Raw genomic sequence first — 21,894 nt, forward strand, 5'->3', positions numbered from 1 at the left:
CAAATCAGTACCTATGCCAAAACCTTGGTTGGTTTGCTGTGGTGTTTGGGCACTTGTTGATTTATATAGGAATGCTATGGTGCTGTGCCTATTTATTGTCAACCTGCTGTGATTGCTCAGCTTTGCGTCTGCTAGAAGTCCTGTGCTGAAATGAGTAGTAGATCATTCATGGTGACTGCTGTGTAGTATCCCATTGTATGGATGTACCCAGATTATTTACCCACTCTGGCCTTGATCAACTCTTGGGTCATTTCTGATATTTCAACCATAAACAATGCTGCATTGAACATCTTTGTGCACGTGAATGAGATCTTCTGGAAATGGAATATTTAGGTGATTTGCTATGCCGGCCTTCAGTGTTACTGGCTGCTGTCAAATTTGTTTTCCAAGTAGCTGCACCCCCAAAGTTATGCAGAAATTTTCGTTCCCTCAAAGTAATACCGTATTTCTTTTGTTTTCGTTTTTCCCAATATGTGTGTGAAATGGTGTCACATTTTAATTAATTACTCCTGAGATGACATAACTTTTGATATGTTTATGGGATGGCTAAGCTTTTTCTCTGATAGTGGATTTTTCTATTAATAGCTTATGCACATTTTCTAGTTATTTTTTTATTGACATACATAGGTTCTTTATATATTTGCGATACTAATTTTCTGGGTTATGTGCATAGCAAATATTTTCTCCTAATCTCTCTGGCTTTTCTTGGTTTTGGTGTCTTTTATTTACATTTTTAATTTAATGAAATACAATTTATTAATCCCTTTTTATTGCTTTTATTCTGTACTTTGAGAAATTCTTCCTTACTCAAAAAATAGAGATTATTTTTCTTCTAAAGGTACTTTACACTTTTGTTTCATTTTCTTCTAAAATATGAAGTAGGAATCTAATTTTTATGAGGCCACTGAATTTTCTCAGCATCATTTATTGAATTTATGTTTTCCCACCTATTTTTTCAATATTTTAATGTGAAAAAATTTAATATACAAAAAAGACTAAAAATATTACAATAATATTCTGCATACCAACCATCTAGACTTAATTTTAACATTCTGCCATGTATCAGTACATGTGTATATGTAGGTATGTATTTTTTGCTAAACCATTCGCAAATAAGTTGCAGATATTGTGACATTTCACCCCTAAATATTTCATTGTTCATGTCTTAAAAATAAGAACATTCACCTTCCTAACCATAATATCAATATGACACCTAAAATGGTAAGAATATCTACCTAATATCATGTAATATCTAAGCCATATTCAAATTTCCCCAGTCGTCCCCAAAAATGTTTTCCTTAGCCTTTATTTTTTTTGAAGGCCAGTTGTATTATAGAATGTATCACACTCAGATTTGTATGAGTATTTCCTGATGGTATCACTTAATGTTTGTTTAATATCATATTCATATTTCCTGTAAACTTGAACTTAAGACCAAAGACTTGATTAGATTCAGGTTAAGTATTTTTTGCAAGGTACCAACTGAATTTTAGTAATATCTTTGTCATATGTATATATGACATATATGATAGATAGATAGATATGATGTATATGGCATATATGATATGTATGAGATATATATATACACACACACACACACACACACACACACCTGGGTCTGTTTTTGAGCATTCTATTCTGTCCCAACAGGGATAGTTGTGTAGCTCTGTGCTATAACTTATGGATTTAATTTCTGTAGTTATAATAAGATTCAATATCTGGTAGAGGTTTGACTCTATTCCTTATTCTTCTTTAAAACTGTCCTGGCTACTTTTATCCTTTTATTCAACTTGTCAAGATCCCTGAAGAATCATATTGAGATTTTGATCAGAACTACATTGAATTTACAGATTAACTCGAGAAGAAATCAGATTTCTATTGTATGAGTCTTTTCCCCATGAATGTGCTAAATCTCATTTGTTTAGGTCATCTTTGATGTCCTACAGCAATGTTTTGTAGTTTTCTCTAAAAAGGTCTTACAGGTAAACTTATTACTAGATATCTCTTAGCTCTTTCTGTTACTATAAATAAGATTATTTAAAATTGTATTTTCTAACAGATTATTTGGTATACAGTCATTCAGTTTTGTTGTATATTAATCTTCTATCCAGTCACCTTACTGAATTCTCCTTTTTTTAAATAGTTGTTAAGAGTCCCTTGGATTTTCTTTGGAAAGTTATATGATCTTCATATAATACATTTTTCTCATTTCTAATCTTTTATTTATTTTTCTTTTTGTGATGTTTTAGAGACACTATTGAATAGAAATGGTGATGGACATTTTTTCTTACTTTAATGGGAGTAAATATCATATTTTACTGCTGAGCATAATGTATGGGATATGTTTGTGGAATTCCCTTCTAATCCTCAGTTAAGGGATTCTCAGTTGCTGAAATGGTTTCGTATGAATTAAAACAACAACAACAACTGCTTGACAGTTTCTACTAATGTTAAACATACTCCTACTCAATGACCCAGTGACTTCACTCCTAGGAATATGCAAAGAGAAATGAATGTGTATGTCCACTTAAAGATTTGACCAGATACAACTTTATTCATGAAACTAACCAAGTGCTGCATTCATTTAGTAGTTACATAAAACTATCATTTTCTTCAAACTAAGAACAGCCCAAAGTCCTACAAAAGAGAATAGATAAACAAATGTTCATCTTTGCATCCAGTAGAATGCTACCCAGCAATTTTCTTTCTGCTGAAGATTGTACTTGAGGATTTCTTTTATAGAAGTCTGTGAAAGGTACATTTTACCTCACTAATTCTTGAATCATAATTTAGCTATGTATGGAATTTAGATTGACTGTTTTCCCTTAATGTTCTGAAGATGCTGTTTTGTTATTCTCCTGCCATCATACTTACTGATGAAAAGACCCCAGTGAGTTTCAGTTGTTACACCTTTAAGGGTAATCTATTCCTTCTCTCTGGGTGCTGTTGAGACTTCTTTTCTATTAAATGTTTAGTGTTCTGGACTTTCACCACCATGTATATGGATACAGATTCCTTTTCCATCTTGTTCAAGACTCACTGTGCTCTATGAGTCTGATAACTCATGTTTTCATCATCAACCCTAGAAGATTCTCGGCTGTATACCCACAGCCATTCTTCCTACTCTCTTCTAATTGCCTATGAAATAAGTTTTGGGAGTTCTTGTTATTTCCTCCATATCCCTTGACCTTTCATTCATGTTTTCTTCTGTTTATTTTTGCTGCATTTTGTGTAGGTTCCTCAGATACATCTTATATTCCTCAGACCATCTTATATTGGTCTACTTCTTTCTTCAGCTGTGTTCAATCTAGCCTATTCTGCGAGTTTCTAATTACATTGGCTATTTTTCTTTTTCAGAAATTCTATTTTGTACTTTCTCAAATGGACTGGTTTCCTTTTCTGCAGTGTTCTGTAATCACTTTGTGGTGATTTGTATTTCCTTTATCTCCTTTATCATTTTTTATTTAATTTTAAAAAATGGCTGGGTAATATTCAAAGGGTACAATGATTTATACAATGCCCTGCTCTCTCAGAGTCAATCATATGAGTACATAAAATCTTCCCTTAGTATTAATTTTTTGAGCTTCATGATCTCCCATTGTATGGGTGTTTCCTCATTTGTTTAATTAATCCTTATTGATAGGGATTTTAAGTTGTTTCTAATCTTTTGTTGTTACAACAGTTCTGCAGTGGATACCATTTATGTCTATTCACACATAAGAAAGTATACCTCCAGGTTGGATTACTAGAAGTAGAATTACTGGGTTGAAGGGTATAGCATTTGTAATCTTGATGAATATTGTCACATTGCATTCCATAGAGGTTTTACTTGTCTATACCTGGCTCTACTAGTTCTCTAGCAAAGTATGTGATGCCCTGATTCTGCAGTCAGTCTCACCAACGTGTCACTACACTTTGGGGAGTTGTGCCAATCTGATATGTGAAAAGATGATCTCAGTGTAGTTTTAATTGTGTCATTTTATATGGATGAGGTTGAGTTTCTTTTCATGTATCTAAGGACGTTTGTTTTTCCTTTTCTGTGAACTATCCACTCCTATCTTTTCCCCATTTTTTTTCTGCTGGGTTTTTAGTTTTTGATGTCAGTCTGTAGGAGCTCTTTATGTCTCTGTTTGTCTGGAGGGAAAAAACTAAAATTCATATCTCAATTGGAAATTATTTTTAAACTTTGCGTCTGAGGAATTTTAGTGTAGAAAATGTTTACTTTTATGCATTTCAATATATCCATCTTTTACTTTAAGCTTCTTGGGTTTAATGTCCCATTTTAAATTACCTTTCTCACTAAAATTATTTTGTGAGTCATTTAAGTACTTTTATGTTTTATTTCCCTTGGCATAGAATGTGTAGATTAAATCTTTTTTCCCCCAAGATGACTACCAGATTGTTTCAGTAATATTTATCAAATGATCTAGCTTTTCTTCACTAATTTGAAATCCCACTATTATTGCATACCACATTCAAGTAATATTTGGGAGATATCCACTTATTTCTGGATTCCCTATTTTGTTCCATTGATATGTTTTATAGTATTAGTTTCCTCTTATTGTTCTTTTTTTCAAAACTTCCCTGCTATTCTTAATTTTCTTTTCCCTTGTGAAGTTTTGAATCAACTTGTTTAGTTAAAAAAGTAATCTTGTTGGTGCTTTAGTGAGTTTTTAATCCCTTTAAACACAGATATTGTTTAATTCAAGCAGGTTTCTGTGTTTTCTATCATGGATGGAGAACTAATCTTGTTTTTGTGTCTGCTGACTGTTCTCTCATGGTGGATTTTTTTTCTCACTTGCTTTGCAGTTTTTTGTTGTGAGCTTATCTTTAGTGAGAGTGCTTTTTTTTCTCCCTCATCTGAGAGAGTTCAGTGCACTTTGGGTTGTAAAAATGCAATTTTGCACTTTTCTGTTAAGTGTTTTCAAACCATGAGAAGTATAGGGTTTCTACACCAAGTTGTGTAAATGTAGGTGCCAGCCGTGCTTGAGGCATTGATTTTGAGGTTCTGTTTCTCATGGGAGAGTCTTTCTTGTCCTCAACTCCCATCCCTCCTCAAACCTCAGACAGAATCAGGCTTCCTTGTTGGTAGAGTCTTCCTGGCTCCCTGATGGACCAGACTTTGGCTGGCATTTCCTCTCTAGCACCTCTGTCCTTGGTGCTGGGGTCAAGTGTGCCTACCCCCCACTTGTTGGGAATTGGAACCCCAGCCCTAGGGCCCATTTCTGAGCTCAGCTACAAATTTAAAACTGAGTGTTGTTTTGTCCTCATTTCTGTGTGTTACAGCAGGAGAAAGTCCTACCTTCGCACCAACCAGCACTTGAAAAACCTTTGGGAGCTGCCCTTCTCCCCTAATGTCTTTATTTTGGTTTTCACAATAATCTGTGCTTGTCAGACAACACTTAGCTTACAGAATTAGGCTTCTCTATAAGAGTTGGGTGGGGCGGGAAGGAGGGCAGTGAGTGGGAGCTCTTTGATTAGAATCTCCTGGGGAGCTTTTTAAAATATGCACAGTTTCCATCCTCACCTCCTTTTTCAGCCAAGGTATACAAGAATGGTGGTGGGTAGGAGGGTGATGGGTGTTTTGGAAAAAGATCCCCAGATGCTTCTCTTCTGCTGCCCCTGCTTCTCCTCAACTCACCCTCCACTCCTACAGTCGACATTCTAGTATCAAATCAGAGCCAGATAAATAAAGCGGCGGTCCCGGTGTGTCACGGAGCTGGCCAACCTAGGTCTTCAGCACATAGTCTCACACACCTGGAATAGGTACCCAGGGACTGGAGCACACTCACCTGCCTCTCTGTTGCCTGAGCCAAATTTCCTATAGTCAGGAAAATAATAGAGTGTTAAAACTGACAACTTTCTCTTAATGTACCCACAGCTTCTGAAATACCACCCATCTCTTTTTATAGATTGAGACATTTAGCACCCAAGAACTGTATAGATTTCAGCTTAGACAATCTGAGACACATCATGGATTGTGGCAGTCATTTTACTGTGAATTTTCTTTGCTGCAGGTTGAAATTGGATCTTTTGGTTCATGTTTAAAAATAGGAAAGTTAGCTGTTAAGAACAGAGTCTCAGAGATATGCCTCTGCCATCAACTTAGAGTACAACCAAAAGATGCCAAAGCCAAGGGCCCCCAAAGACACAGATTAGGCAGCCCTGCTTCCCCATTTTACAGGAAAGAACACTGAGGCTTCGGGATGGTAACTGGCTTCACATGGTTGCAGAGCAAATGGGTACTGAATCCATGACGTCTGTCCTATAACTCCAAGACACTCTTCCAAGTCAACCTTCTCCACTCAGAAAGCATCTCAGTACCAACGAATGCATCGGAAGGGACAGATCACTTCCTTTTGTATGCCATGGTGGAAAAGACCCGATCATTATAGTTTTTATAGTTGGTAAAAGAGCTATCTTCCTCAGGCACTAGTTATCAGCTGGGTCCTGACCTTCTAGGAGACAAGACAGAAAATGCATAATTAAAATTTTAACCCAAGACCTGGATGAAAGAATTTAAAATAACAGTACATTAGCAGCTGACATTGAGTAAACACTGACCTACTCCAGGCACCGTGCTAAGTGCTTAACGCCTATCGACTTGGTTATTTACACAACAAGACTGTGCTATTATTAGCTTCACTTTATAGATGGGGAAACTGTAGGGCTACGAAGTTAAGTAACTTGACAAAATGACACAGCTCTTAAGTGGCAACTAGGATTTGAACCCCAGGGACCAAGGCACACTGCGCCTCTCCTAAGTAGATCCAATATGAAGAGTTAAAATCTGTTCTATAACCACAGAATCTGCAGTATGTGTAATAAATGCACAGGCTTGTCAGTGAATGGCGTGTCTAAAAAATATCCCCAGAAGTCATTTTAAATCAACTTTCCTTTAACATTGAGTAGCTAGTTAGCAAATGTGAGAAGGCTGTTGTTTCCAGATAATACATCATGTCTGACAGCCTTTAATTGGTGCTAGTTCTCAAAAACTTCTTTAAAAATACATAACTTTTTTGATTATAAAAATAATACATGTACATTAAAATTTGATGATGGGTTTTTTTAAACTTTTTATTGTATTTATATATATGTACAGATGGTCCTAGATTTATGATGGTTTGACTTAAGATTTTTTGACTTTACGATGGTGTGAAAGCCATATGCATTCAGTAGAAAGCGTACTTCGAGGTACAGATTTTGATCCTTTACTGAGCTAGTGATATGCAGTCCGATGCTCTCGGGATGCTGGGCAGGCGTAGCCTCAGTTCCCTGCCAGCCCTGCCATCACCAGGGTAAACAGCCAATGCTTAGAACCACTCTGGACCCAGACAGCCATTCTGTCTTTCACTTTCAATACATTATTCAATAAATTATAGGAGAGGGACTTCTCTGGTGGCACAGTGGTTAAGAATTCACCTGCCAGTGCAGGGGACACGGGTTCCATCCCTGAGCCAGGAAGATCCTACATGCCGTGGAGCAACTAAGCCCGTGTGCCACAACTACTGAGCCTGTGCTCTAGGGCCCACCAACCACAACTACGGAGCCCATGTGCCACAACTACTGAAGCCCGTGCGCTGAGAGCCCGTGCTCCGCAACAAAAGAAGCCACTGCAATGAGAAGCCCGCACATCACAAGGAACAGTAGCCCCCCGCTCGCCACAGCTAGAGAAAGCCCATGCAGCAACGAAGACCCAACACAGCCAAATAAATAAATTAATACAAAAACAAATTACAGGAGATACTCAACACTTTATTATAAAATAGGCTTTGTATCAGATGATTTTGCCCACCTGTAGGCTAATGTGTTCCGGGCACTGTTAAGGCTAGGCTCAGCGAGGATGTTCAGTAGGTCAGGTGTATTAAATGCATTTTGACTTAATGATATTTTCAACTCATCATGGGTTTACTGGTATGTAACCCATCGTAAATCTAGGCAGATATGTGTGTGTGTCTCATACATGAAAACATGTGTAAACTTGGGCGTTCCACTTAAAGAACAATACTAAAATACTAAAATCCCTAGGTACCTAGCAGAGCTGGGGTGGCTTTTGTTTTTCCTTTTTAACCTAAATGCAGTCATTTCACATGTTTTATTTTTTGACATACTTTTCTGACTGCCTTGTTCTTTTGATTTTTTTTCAAAAGCATTATTGAGATAGAATTAGGATGAAATGAGCCATTCGCATTATAGGGTACAATTTGGTAAGTTTTGCATTAGGTATGCAACCTGAAAACCACCCCACATGCAAGATGATAAATATTTTCATCAAGCCCCAGAGTTTCCTTGTACTTTTCTGTGTTTCCTGTCCCCCCTCACCCCAGGTAGCCACTGATCTGCCTTCTGTCACTGGAGATTACTTGTCACTTTTTAGAATTTCATGTAAATGGAATCATAGCATGCATTCCTTTTTGTCTGATTTCGTTCACTCAGCATATTTATTTTGAGATTGATTTCTTTTTATCAGTGTATCGATAGTTCATTCACTTTTATGCTGAACAGTGCTCATTTGCATAGATATATCATAATTGGTTTACCCTCTTTCACCTGTTGAACTTCTGGGTTGTTTCCAGGTTCTTTTTTTTTTTTTTTTTTGGCTATTATAAATAAAGCTGCTCTGAAAATTAGTGTGGAAGTCCTTGGACATAATTTTCATTTCTCATGAGTAAATAGCTAGGTAGTGGTATCTTTTTGTGGTTTAGATTTGCATTTCTCTAATGGCTAATAGTCTTGAACATCTTTTCATGTGCTCATTTGCCATTCACACATCTTCTTTGGTGACGTGTCTTTTCAGATGTTCTTGCCCATTTTTATGTTGTTGTTTGTTTTCTTATTTCTAAGTTTTCAGAGTTCTTTATATTCAGAATACAAATTCTCTATCAAAAATGTGACTCGCAAGTATGTTCTCCCAGTTTTTCAGTCTCTTAATATTGTCTTTCAAAGAGGACAGGTTCTTAATTTTGATAAAGTAAAATGTATCAATATTTTTCTTTTATACATTGTGCTTTTTGGTGTTATAGCTAAGAAATTTTTTGCCTCACTCGATGACATGAAGATTTCCTCCTGTGTTTTTTCTAGACATTTTATATTTTTTGAAATGTGTCATTTAGTTTCTAAATATTTAGGGGTTTTCCAGCTATCTTTCAGTTGTTGACGTCTACTTCCACTGTTGCCAGAGAACATAGGTAGTATGAATTGAATCCTTTTAAATTTTTGAAACTTGTATTGCGGCCCAGCATATGGTCTAAATTGGTAAATATCCCATGTGCTCTTGAAAACAATGTATATACTGAGATGTGGGTGGAGTATTCTGTCATTGTCAAGTGGGTGGATAGGTCAGCCTATCATAGGTTGATAGGTCGATTGATTGTTCAGGTCATCTATATCCTTACTTATTTTCTGTCTAATTATTGAGAAAAGGATGTTGAAATGTCTGACTATATTTGTGAAGTTGTCTATCCCTCCTTGCATTTTTACCGTTCTTGTTTTACATACTTTGAAATTCTGTTATTAGGTGCAAAAATGTTTAAATCGTTACATCATGTTTATGAAATGAACATTTTACTGTTATGAAATTACCACATTTATCTGATAGTACCCTGCTCTGGACCTACTCTGTGTGATAGTAAGATAGGCACGCTGGGTTTCTTTTTGTCAGCGTTGGCATGATACATCTTTTTCCATCTGATGACTTCTAATGTAATTGAGTATTTACATTTAAGGTGGGTTTCTTGTAGGCAGCGTATAGCTGTGTCTTGCTTTTTATCTAGTTTGACAGTCTCTGTTTTTTCAACTGGCACGTTTAGACCAGACTTCAGTGAACAACAGCCGGCAGGCTGAATCTGGCACATAGCCTGCTTTTATATGGCCTACAAACTAAGAACGGTTTTTACATTATTAAAAGGGTGTTTAAAAAAATCAAAAGGAATATGCGATAGAAATCATGTATGACCCCCAAAACCTAACATGTTTACTGTCTGGTCTTTTATGGAAAAAGTCCGCAAACCCCCAGTGTAGACTATTTGTATTTCATGTGATGATTGATAGGGTAGGGTTTAAGTTGGCAGTCTTGCTATTTGACTTCTCTGTCTCACCTGTTCTTTTTCTTCCCCTTTTTTTTCTCTTTTTTTGCCTTCTTTGTATCTCCTCAGCTAGTTTATTAGCTATGACTCTTTGCTGTGTTATTCTTATGGCTCTAGGGTTTGTAGTATCCACCTTTACTTTACCACGTCTACCACTTCCTACAGTAAAAGACCCTGCGCAGTGTGCTTCCCTTTCTCCCCTGTCCTTTGTGCAATTATTGTTATACTTACTTAGGTGTGTGTTAGAACCACCCAGTATGTTATTATTTTTGCTTTACTCAATCAGTTATTTTTTTCCACTCATTAACTAATTTACTTATTGGCTGCATTGGGTCCTCGTTGCTGCACACGGGCTCTCTAGTTGCAGTGAGCGGGGGCTGCTCTTTGTTGCAGTGTGCAGGCTTCTCATTGCGGTGACCTCTTGTTGCGGAGCATGGGCTCTAGGCACGTGAGCTTCAGTAGTTGCAGCATGCGGGCTCAATAGTTGTGGCTCAAGAGTTCTAGAGCGCAGGCTCAGTAGATGTGGCACACGGGCTTAGTCACTCTGCGGCATGTGGGATCTTCCCGGACCAGGGATCAAACCCATGTCCCCTACATTGGCAGGTGGATTCTTAACCACTGCGCCACCAGGGAAGTCCCTAGTTATCTTTTTAAATATTTAAAGTTAGAAGTGAAGATTTTACAATTGCCTACATAGTTACAATTTCTAGTGTTCATTTCTGTGTGTAGGTCCGTGTTCCACCTGATATCATTTTTCTTCTGCTGGAAGGGGTTCCTTTACTGCATTTTATAGTGCAGATCTGTGGTGGTGATTTCTTTCTTTTCTTCAGCTTTATTGTGATATAGTTAACAAATAAAAAGTATACATATTTAAGGTATGTAACTTGATGTTTTGATATATGTGCACATTGTAAAATGATTACCACGGTCAAGCTATAACATACCCGTCACCTCACATAGTTAGTAGTTTCTTTCTCTTTCTTCAGTTTCTTTCTTTCTTCTTCTTCTTCTTTTTTTTTTTTTTTTTTTTTTGTAGTGGTAAGAACGCTAAAGATACACCCTCTTAGCAAACTTCAGGTATACAGTACAATATTGTTAACTGTAATCACCATGCTGTAATTAGATCCCAGACTTATTCATCTTGTGTAACTGAAACTTTGCACGCCTTAACCATCATCTCCCCGTGTCCCCACCCCTCAGCCCCTAACAACTGCCATTCTACTCTCTGAATCTACGAGTTTGACTTTTTTTTAGATTTCACATGTAAGTGGATCAAGCAGTGTATGTCCTTCTGTGTCTGGCTAATTCCATTTAGCATAATGTCCTCCAGGTCCATCCTGGTTTCACAAATGGCAAGATACCTTTCTTTTTTAAGATTGGATAACACTTCATTATGCATGTGTGTGTGTGTGTGTGTGTGTCTGCTTATGATAAATTCTTTCAGCTTGTGTTATGTCTGAAAACATCTTCTTTGTCCTCACTTCTGAAAAGTATTTTTGCTTGGTATAGAATACTAGACTGGCAGGGTTTCTCCCCTGGTACTCTAAAGATGTCTCTCCACTCTCTTGTAGCTCGCATTATTTCTGACATGAAATCTTCTGTACTCCTTTTCTTTGTTCCTTTGTACATAATATTTCTTGTTCTCTCTCTCTGCTTTAAAGGTTTTCTCTCTATCACTGGTTTTCAGCAATTCACTGGTATATTTGTGTTTCTTATACTTGGGGTTCTCTGAGCCTCTTGGGTCTGTGGGTTTATAGTTTCTATCAAGTTTGGAAAAATTTTGGTTACTATTTCTTCAAATATTTTTTCTGTCTCCCATCCTCTACTCTCATTTAGGTGGTTTTCTGATTCCCTACTTTTTTCAGTATTTTGCTCTTTGTTTCATTTCGATAGTTCCTATTGCTATGTTTTCAAGTTCACTTGACTTTTTTCTGGAGTGTTTTATCTGCTATTAATGCCATTCAGTGTATTTTTCATCTCACATATGCAGTTTTTAGTCTCTTGATCTTGGTTTTGGTTTTTTTTTTATAGTTTGTATGTCTCTGTTTAACATGGCTAATACTTCCTCCAGTTTTCTGAGTGGAGTAGAATTATAATAGCTGTCTTTATCCTGTCTAATAATTCTATCACCTGTGTCATTTCTTGCTAAGTCTTAATTGATTAATTTCCCCCTACCATGTATTGTGTTTTCCTGTTTCTTTGCATCTTGGTAATTTTTTGTTTTATAAATTTATTTATTTATTTTATTAGCTGTGTTGGGTCTTTTCTGCTGTGTGCAAGCTTTCTTTTAGTTGCAGTGAACAGGGGCTACTCTTCGTTGTGGTGCACGGGCTCCTCATTGCTGTGGCTTCTCTTGTTGTGGAGCACAGCCTCTAGGCACATGGGCTTCAGTAGTTGCAGCACATGGGCTCAATAGTTGTGACTCACATTCTCTAAAGCACAGGCTCAATAGCTGTGGTGCACGGGCTTAATTGCTCCGTGGCACGTGGGATCTTCCTGGAGCAGGGATCAAACCCATGTCCTCTCCATTGGCAGGCGGATTCTTAACCACTGCGCCACCTAGGAAGCCCCAGTAATTTTGTATTGGATGCCAGACATTGTGAATTTTACCTTTTTGGGTGCTGAATACATTTGTAATCTTTAAAATACTCTTGAGATTTGTTCTGGTTCACAGTTAAGTTCCTTAGAAAGAGTTCTATCCTTTTTTGTCTTGCTTTTAAGCTTTATCAGAGGGATCAGAGCAGTGTTTAGTCTATGGTTAATCTTTCCTATTACAGAGGAAAGACCCTTAGTACTCTTAAGTACCCTGTGAATTGAGTGAGTTTCTGATTTTTTTCCACTATGAGAAACAGAGTAAACAGGAAATAATTGGCAACAGGCATTATTTCTTTTAATCCTTCCACGTGGTTCTTTCACTGAATTTCATTCACTTTAAGGTCAGCCCTCGGCTGGAGGCTCAGGGGAGGCCCTCTGGAGACGTGTGACATTTCTCTGTGTAGCTGTCCCCTCTGCATCCCTCTCCCTGCAAACTCTAACAGCCTCTGCTTCCCCGGATTTCTGCCACACTCTGCCAGTGTCACCCTTGTCTGTGCCACAACCCAGAAACTCTCTCCAGGCAGTAAGAAGGGCACCTGTGGGGCTCACTCCGTCTGTTTCCCATCTCTCAGGATTTACCGTCTCTCCTTGCCCAAGTTTTAATATCTTCAGAGTCCTTTTTCCTTTTTTCTTTTCTATTATTTTAGTTGTTTCAGGTGGGAGGGTAAATCTGGTTCCTCTTGCATCTTACCTGGAAGCAGAAGTGGTTTCAAGTGATTTTTCATTTCTTTGTGCTTTGCTCTATTAAGATACTGTCTTTGCACTAAGCAGGTTTCACTCTCATAATTGCATTTGTTAAAGCTTCTCTATTTATGAAGTAAATAAATCTTTGAAAACAAAAATGGCCTACTATGGAAAGACATTTGCAACAAAAGAAAGTTTTTACCCTAAAAATGACTCTTACAAATCCATGAGAAAAAAGATAGAAATTATAATAGAAATAGAAATGGCCAATGAGTGCATTTTTAAATAGAAAATTAAATGCTTAGCAGTGTTATTTTCTGGCACCTAAATATTCATTTCTGCAATTAAATACAGGTAAATGTGTCTTGGAGCCTTTTTCTTTTTCCAAGTAAAACTTGAGATGTCAAGCAAACTCTATACTTCTGAAAGGAGCAGATCAGTCTGGTGTAGACAAATGAAATACTGGTAATCCCCAAACCTGCTTTAGGAAATCACTTCAACTTCCTTCTCCAGGAAGAACGTTTTTCAAGAATCAGTTTGCAGAAGTCATGGGATGCACAGTAGCCGTGTTTTTTCTTGGTTACCAGTTACATCCAGAATCTGCTGTTCCACTCATTAACCACTCCTGATTCTGGGCCTTGTGTACACTGAGATATGACGTAGGACAAGAGTGGGGCGGGGCAGGGTCTTCCAGGCCAGGCTGGCCCAGCTGGTCTTGGCACCCACTAGGAAGGCGGGTCAGGCTGGTGTGAGCGTGTTACCTGCTGCGGAATCCACCATGGAGCATGAACTCAGGCTGACTTCACAGGGGAAATCCCCATGATTCTGGCAGCCGTGGCTGAGTTTTCTGTTCTAGATGCCACTGCTCTTCCTGCTCACTCTTCATCTCCACTGAAGAAGCACAGCCAACACAGATCCTAACGGGCTCTGACCAATACACTCTCAGCTGCATAGCGCTCCGGCCCTGCCAGCCCTCCACGAAGCACCTGCTGTTTCTTCACCTGATGTGCCCTTCTGCACATTGCTCCCCACCACCTGGGTTCAACGCCTGCAGACCCTGAAACATGCTGTCACTCCAATGCTAGGGGGCTGGACCCTCTGAAAGGACACAACCACCGAGACCTCCCTTGGTGCGTGCTCGGATGCCTGGGCCGTTGGAACCCGAGTGCCCGTGGGACTTGACTTGGGCTGATAAAGCACAGGGTTATCTCTTTTGTCATGTGGTAGAGATGGACTGCTCATTTCATAGCTGTGGATTCTCCCCCTTCTGTCTCCCCAGAAATCGCAGGTGCTCCGGTGTCTGAAATTTCTGGGCCTTTCTCAACAGAAGACATAGCCAGCAACTGCGTCCCGGCTCTGCCTTTGAATGAGCCCGTTTTGTGGATCGTGTCCTACACGCTCATGAGCGTGTGCGGAATCATCCTTCTTACCTTAATCATCCTGCTGCTGCTTCCCTTCCGGTGTCGGCACCTCCCCCGAGATCCCGAGGTCGTCAACGACGAGTCCTCCCTCGTCCGGCATCGCTGGAAGTGAAGAGAGAAGCCTGCACGCTAGCGACCTTGAACTCAAGGATTATGACACTTCAAGTGCAGCAGGCAGGGGTTGTAAGGCAAGGCTTCTTCCTGTGTCCATTAGTCTTAAATCTCTGTTCTGCTCCCAGATGCCTTCCAGATTCACTGTATTTTGATTCTTGATTTTAAAGCTTCCTCCTCCTCTCCTACTTCCAAGGAAAATGATAATAAAAAACACCTCGTTCTTAATCAAAACAGAGTGAATTGGGCTTCAGGCTTTATGTAGCTGGTTTTGCCAAACTATCTAGATGTGCCACCCCCCACCAAAAACAACAAAACAGACAAAAAGACTACAAGCCTTCACGTGTTCTCTTCTCTCTCCTATCTCTGGAGAAATAAGTGCATACAGTTTATAACTCTTCATAGCTAATGGGAAGCTTTTTGTATGAAATCACATTTAAGGGTATTTTGTACCAGGCTCAGCCTGGGTCAGAGTGGTACGAGAAGGCTTGCAATATGATGGCAGAAGAAGTCTGGGGCCTGATGGCATAACCATCCTGCCCCCTTCTGAGGTGGACAGAGAGCAGCAGGTCCCTTTTCTGGGTCTCTCTGTGCTCTGAGCGGGAGCTGGAGTCTACTACGGAGAGATGGTCACTCAAGTCTTCACCAGCCTCTTCGGAAGACGGAAGGCCTTCACGTGTGAAGGACACCGACTCTCTGTACTCAATACTTCCATAGTATTGTGGGTATAAAAGTAAAAACTACCTCCGTTGAGACTTTGCCCAGGGTCCTGTGCCTGGTGGGGGTACAGGCAGTCTGGTTCTAGCCGTTGCCCTCACCTAAAGAACCCTCTTTTCATCAGGTGAGACATAATAGGTGCTGAACCACACGTCAGCCTGGAGATGTTCTGCCACTGAGCTGGTTATCACCACATACGCTTACTCTTACTTCAAATGAATAAACACTGTATTAAGGAGAAAAACAGATTCTCTTTTACTAGCTTAATTGTTTCTTTTTCCAAGTCTCCTCTGAAGGTAGGTTGCTAATTACTCTTTTGGGAAACAGAGAAATGGCTCAATGCCCGTACTCCTGACCAGCTCTCTGAGGAAGGAAGACATAAGATGTGCAAAGGATGCGGGGGAATTTCTACTTTTTCCCATGCTTTGGAACCACGTTGCTCTCTTTGCAGAACCCCTTAGGCTTGAGCACACCCATCTGAAACAAGCTGTCAAGCAGCTGACCTACATGCGTCTTCCCTTTGGCGTGTTCAGTCTTTGGTGATGAGTCAGGTGTGCAGTGGTATCCTTATTTGGGAAAATCCACACTTGCTATAATTTATTTGAGGGCGTTGGTAGAGAAAAGCAGAAGGCTTTAACGTGATGTCATTAGAAGAAGCGTTTAAAGCTAATATCCCTTCTCTCACTGTGTGCCAAGTTCAAGGTTCCTTTTGCAGTGCTGTTTGAGATGAGTTGGATATAAACTGCAACCCCACCGGCAGGGCTAACGGAAGTATCTCCTCTGGCTGGAGTGTGACGTGTGTTCAAAATAGGCTTCCTGTGGATGTTTCCACCTCCTGGCCTGCTCACTGTCTCCCCAGGTCAGCTCCAGATTGAGAAATAGATGGCCGTGCCAAAGAGATGCAGTGTCACTTATTGCTGTCCTCACAGACTCCCCGGCAGCTACAGGAGTCTGTGGCATTCTTGTGGAGAGGGTTGGAGTTGCATCTTAGAACTTGGGTCTTGAAATGGGGTGATAGCAGGAGATCCGGTCATCAGAAGCTCATCGTCACGTCCACTCTCAGCAAGTTGAGAGGTGACAGTTTCAAAATACATTTCAGAGATGGAAGTCTCTGGAAGTCCAGTTCTCTTTGTGCCCTCTTGGCTTTTTCATGGGTTTCTATTTTGTGGGACACTTTACCTAGATGTGAAGGCAACACCCCTCGACGGTGCCCTCCCCTTGTTGTGAAAAATCCGAACCCGTGAAATAAAAGGAGGGAGTTGCAAGTATGACCCGGTTAAGTTTTGCTACTTATTTCTTCACTCAGGCGTCTTCTGTTTCATTTTCCTGTGTTGTTTCCAAGCTGGGGACCATTTCTCTTGCCATAGACGAGCAGGCACTGTTTCAAGAATACTTGATAATAGCAAGTTAGATTTCAAGCTTGGGTATTTGAATGAAATTTGCTATAATGCTCTGTATTTCCTATCAAATTTCTCTACCTTTTCATCTGAGATGTCATTGGATGTGACATTTTAATGGAAATACTTAAATTACAAAAGCATAACTTAGCAACAAGAATGAAATAGACAATTGAAAGTGGGACATTTTCCTGGCATGCCTTGCTGCTGAAAATTGGACTTTGAGTCAAAACCCTGTTAGTGACACATACCTCTTCCAGTCATGTAAATTGATACTTAGCTTGGCAAACCTTCAAGGAGGCTTGCTTTGAACAGGAAAGGAGGCAACAGTCCTTCGGGGGTGTCATTTTTACCTCGCAGCACACTGTGGAAGGTGCTTGAAGATGGTCCTCACCTGAAGATGCAAATTAGCATTGGGTTTTTGTCAAAACCTTGTCACCTCTCTGATGGGAAATGGATGCTTCTACATGAACAATTTGTTTTTAAATAGGCTGATGCTTTATATTCTTGATAAGTTATTTGGAAGCCTGAAATGAAATCCTGCCTTCAGAAACTGAAACCGTTTATGAGAAAGAGCATGAGATGGGGATTGATTCTATTTTTTTTCCTCTGGAATTTAAAAGAAACACAAAGGATTGGTGTCTGATCACCATGGCATTTACCATGGTGAACTCTTTCGTATCTCTTATGAACCAGAGAAACAAGAACCTGGCATTGAAGAAACAGATTCCTTGTGTGTGACAACAGAGAATCTCTCCCCGAACACTCCCAAACTTTTGTGAGGGTTTATTTTACCTGATTCTGTGAAACACAGACGTTTTGGTTGGAAATAAATTTGGGGTCAATTGCAGTTCAAAACCATGAAAGTAACTCATAGCAAAGCAGCATGAACAGCTTCACAGAGCTGTGGGTCATGGGTTCTGCAAAGCAGTTTTGATTTGGGGATTCTATTATCTTCGTTTAAGAGGAGAGAAGGATGATTTCTTTATTTAATAGGTTCTCCTCTCAAATGGAAATTTGTTAAATCCCTCTTACCAAGTCCCCCCGGTGGAGTTGCCAGGCATGATTCAGTTCCAAGTTCTGGCCTAGTGCCACTCGATGTCATTGGAAATAAATCACTGCCTGACAGCCGGTTCTATAAACAACAATAATTGAGTTTCATAGACTTTATCCTTATTAGTAGCAACCAAATAATTGAGTGGCATCCCAGTGCATTTTTCTCTTGCACAAACTTATTAGATTGATTACAGAACTGCTCAGAGGGCAAACGTGCCACTGAGTATTTTTTTTTCTTTTTTTAGGAAAAACAACTAAACACCATAAAATGTAAAATTAAGGGTTTTGCCAAGAGAATACTAGATTTCTAGTGCCAAGAGAACTCCACACAACAGAAGTTATTGTGTACATTTGTAGTGGGTTTTAAGAACTTCAGATTTGACCTTATGGCCGTTTAGCAATTAAATAGCAAGATGGAAAAATACATTTTGAGAGTGAGGAGGAGAAAATGAAAATGTAATCAAAGTATGCTAACAAAATAAGCAGCATTAGCTCTTTTGGAAAAGTAGCTTCAGTTCCAGGAATTCTCAGATTTCTTTTACCCTTAAAGTTGCTGAAGCAGTGGGAGATGTGAATTATTTCACACAGCTGCAAACCAAACTTCGAGAACATTCAAGCTGGAGTCGCGCGTGGGATGTCGGCATGGAAACACTGAGAAAAGGTGGCCCCTTACACTTTGCGTTGCTGCATCCAGGTGAAGACTGGTTCATCCAAGGAACAGAGAGTAGGCGATGGTTGGGACTGGGAAAATTCTAGAACCTGGGAAGGCCAGTAGGGTAAGAAGCTGCATCCCTTGGTCAGCAGATGACAGCAAAAGTGTGGAAGAACTGAGAACACCCCAAGATGTCATAGGAAACTCATTTCCCCGAGTTCTTGGCACAGCCTACTTTTTTAGGAATTTTCCAAAGGAACCTCTCAGGATGTGTAATTTGTCAAAGAGAAACTTGCTCTGCAGCCATCACCTCTGTTCTAACAAAACTAGAGACACCTGAACTCCCAAGCAGGACCCTGTCCTGAGGCTGCAGGTTCAAGGTTGTGCACTGGGACGTTCATAAGGCAGGGTCAAGGGTCTGGAGCCAAAGGGAAGTTGGCAAAGTTTGGGATCTGAGCATCCTGGGAGGGCTTCTGGCCGCAGCCACCCTGGTAGTTGCATTGAAAGCCAGAAAACTCAGACACATCCATGTCTGCACAGCCCTGCTGGCCAGCTCGCTGACTCCGAAAGTCCTGCAGCTTTTTGACTACATTCCTTCTCCGGGGACACCTGTTGTCAGGGACACTTCCAGAAAGAAGGGCTTGCGGGCAGCAGAAGGCTCCGTCAGGGTACTGCTGTTCCCGCCGTGCACCTGGGCACCAGCATCCCTGCAGGGCCATGCCGGCCCAGAGGACACGCAGGTCTCCATTAGAATCTGTGCAGCTCTGGGCTCCCCAGGAGACTCTATGAACACAAACCCGGCTTTGGCGGGTGGAGACAGCCCAACACCCCAGGCCAGCAACACTGTGGGCTGGGAGTGTGAGAGCAAAGCCAGGCCTCCCAGTGATGCAGTGGGTCTGCGAAACCTCTGGTTCCTGGGACTCAGTAGGCGTGTCTCAAGGACACACTTCGACCAATCAGTACAGTGTTTCCTCCCCATCCCTGAGCTTTCTCTGGGTTTCTTATAATCAGACGTCGCACACAGACTTCCAGTGTTTCTAAACTACCTTGTAGTGTGTGACTTGCAGCACACGTGCTCTTAGAGGACACCCAGTACCCAAAGGCTTCCAAGAGGCCCATGAAGGTTCCAGATAAAGTCAGATGCAGCCCAAGGCAAGAGTGACTCCAGGGCACCTGATCTTTGGTGCTCAAGGGCTTCTATGTGTCCATAAAGGCTTCGGGTGCTTTTTGGGACACCACTGGAGGAACGGTGGGTCTGGATGTGTCCCGCTAGCATCTCAGGATACAGGAGAGGTCTCACCTCTCGCTATCAGCTGGTCAGGGCTTGCCAGCGCCCTGGGAGCAGCGATGAGAAGTGGGCAGTTCTTTCTGCAGGTGGAGAGTAATTTGCAGAGGATCCCCAGGGTACACTTTAAATTGTAGACAACACACAGGTGTTATTTTTGCCAATGTAGATTTATAATTATAAATTATATAATTACAAATTGTAGATTTATAAAATAGATTTTGAATACAAGCACAGCTGTCATGCAAACGGTATCACTAAAGGGAGACTTGAAGTGTTGAAAATCTTTAAAGCCTAGCCTAATTTGACACTGATGTTTTTCCAGCCAGTGTCCTTGCTTTTGGTTGGAATAATTGTATTTTTATTCATGATGCATGCATGGGTCAGAATCACATGAAAAGGCAAGTGTCTCCAAAAGGGCTGATTTCTTCCTTTTTTTAAACGCTGCACGTGGAGGTGGTTGAAAGTTTCCTGATAGAACTAAGGTTTCAGCGTGCTTCGTTTCACCTGCTGAAATAAAATTTCACCCGTGCCTCACGTTCTGGTAGTCAACGCTTCTGCGTGAAAGTTAAGAAAACATTCAAAAATTATCTTTGTGAGATAAAAATTAAGCAAAGCTAATTCAGGATCTATTCACTTATAGTAAAAATCACCAAAAATACACTTCTGTAACCCCATTTTCTTTCACAATTGTGTGTTCTTTGCTGTTAGTGGTAACAACTTGGAATTGTTTTTCTCTCATTTTCCTAATTGTGGATGTAATGTTATACATTCTTATCAGTGAGGCTGGAAATTCTGTTTAGGGTTGGAATTAGCATAACAAGAGGGAAAAGAACGAATGAGATTTACAATGTGCTAATAAAAGATGAATTTTTGTAATCTAGAATGATGTACTATTTCTGTTAATTTGCACTGTTAAATATAATTAAAATTTAAAATCCATATGTTCAGTCACTTAAAGTAGCCACTCATTTTTTTCTCCAAAAGGGTGACTTTTCTGCACCAGTGTTTCTGTTTTGGCTGAAGAGCTGCAAGCCTTGTATTCTAAAAAAAAAAAAAAAAAAAGTCCTAAAAGTAGTGCTTTGGAAAATATATCTATGTGTGTATCTCAGATGTACATCCTTTAATACACAATGCTTAAGTGCAAACTATTTCTGAAAATGCTTCAGGTTATTTTATATTTCCCTTTGGAGTTTCCCTCTATTTTTAGTATATCATGTTAAGTCAAAGTGTTGATGGGACCAGGAGCTGGACTACAGAGGTATTCATGCCATCCGAGAGGATGCTATCTTAGCTACTGACCAGTATCCAAGTTGTGATGCACCTCAAAAGTGGAATTTTCTACAATAATCTTATTTTTCTACCTATCTGTTCCACCAATTTGAGATATGTACCATTGAGAAGGAAATAAAAGAGTTTGGATTGTTTGAATAAATAATACTTCCAACGTGTTGGGTTTGGAATTTTTTTTCATTTCTAGGTCAAGTCACACTTCTGAAATTACGGTCGGTGATGTGTCAGGGTCTGCTTACCTCCACTACTTTAATGTGCCTTCCTGGAAAGTATCCAAGAGAAAACTGAGTGAAGGGAGGGGCCAGTCCAATCCTTAAGAGGTAAAACAGGCTGGGAAATGGGAGAAGAATAAAGTACTTTAGAACGTGAGAACCGTCCCGGGGAGGAGTGGACAGAAACTGCCTATAGAAAAGACCCCCCAAAAGCACATTCAAACGGTCTTAAGGATTGAACAGGGCTGTCCTATGGGGACTGAAAACGGCCGGATCGGGGCTGCTCCCACAATTACCCCACGAGGAGATGGCGTTCTCCAGATTCTACAGATGAGAAACCAGCTCTGAGTCACGTACCCAGGAAAACGCAGTAAAGGGTTTGCCCT

The 21,894-nt window shown here is 40.1% G+C and overlaps 1 protein-coding gene across 2 annotated transcripts in view; it reads left to right on the forward strand.

The window, feature by feature from the left end:
- Positions 1-21,430, forward strand: part of BACE2 (beta-secretase 2) — an 84,707-nt gene extending 63,277 nt beyond the window's left edge. For both annotated transcript variants that reach the window (XM_057697196.1, XM_057697197.1), the window contains one exon: positions 14,644-21,430. In XM_057697196.1, the coding sequence (XP_057553179.1) occupies positions 14,644-14,897 (254 nt within the window). In that variant the 3' untranslated portion in view covers positions 14,898-21,430. The remainder of the gene's footprint in view (positions 1-14,643) is intronic.
- The last annotated feature ends 464 nt before the right edge of the window (positions 21,431-21,894 follow it).

The sequence above is a fragment of the Hippopotamus amphibius genome, chromosome 10 (assembly GCF_030028045.1).
Source record: "Hippopotamus amphibius kiboko isolate mHipAmp2 chromosome 10, mHipAmp2.hap2, whole genome shotgun sequence".
Classification (NCBI taxonomy): Eukaryota; Metazoa; Chordata; class Mammalia; order Artiodactyla; family Hippopotamidae; genus Hippopotamus; species Hippopotamus amphibius.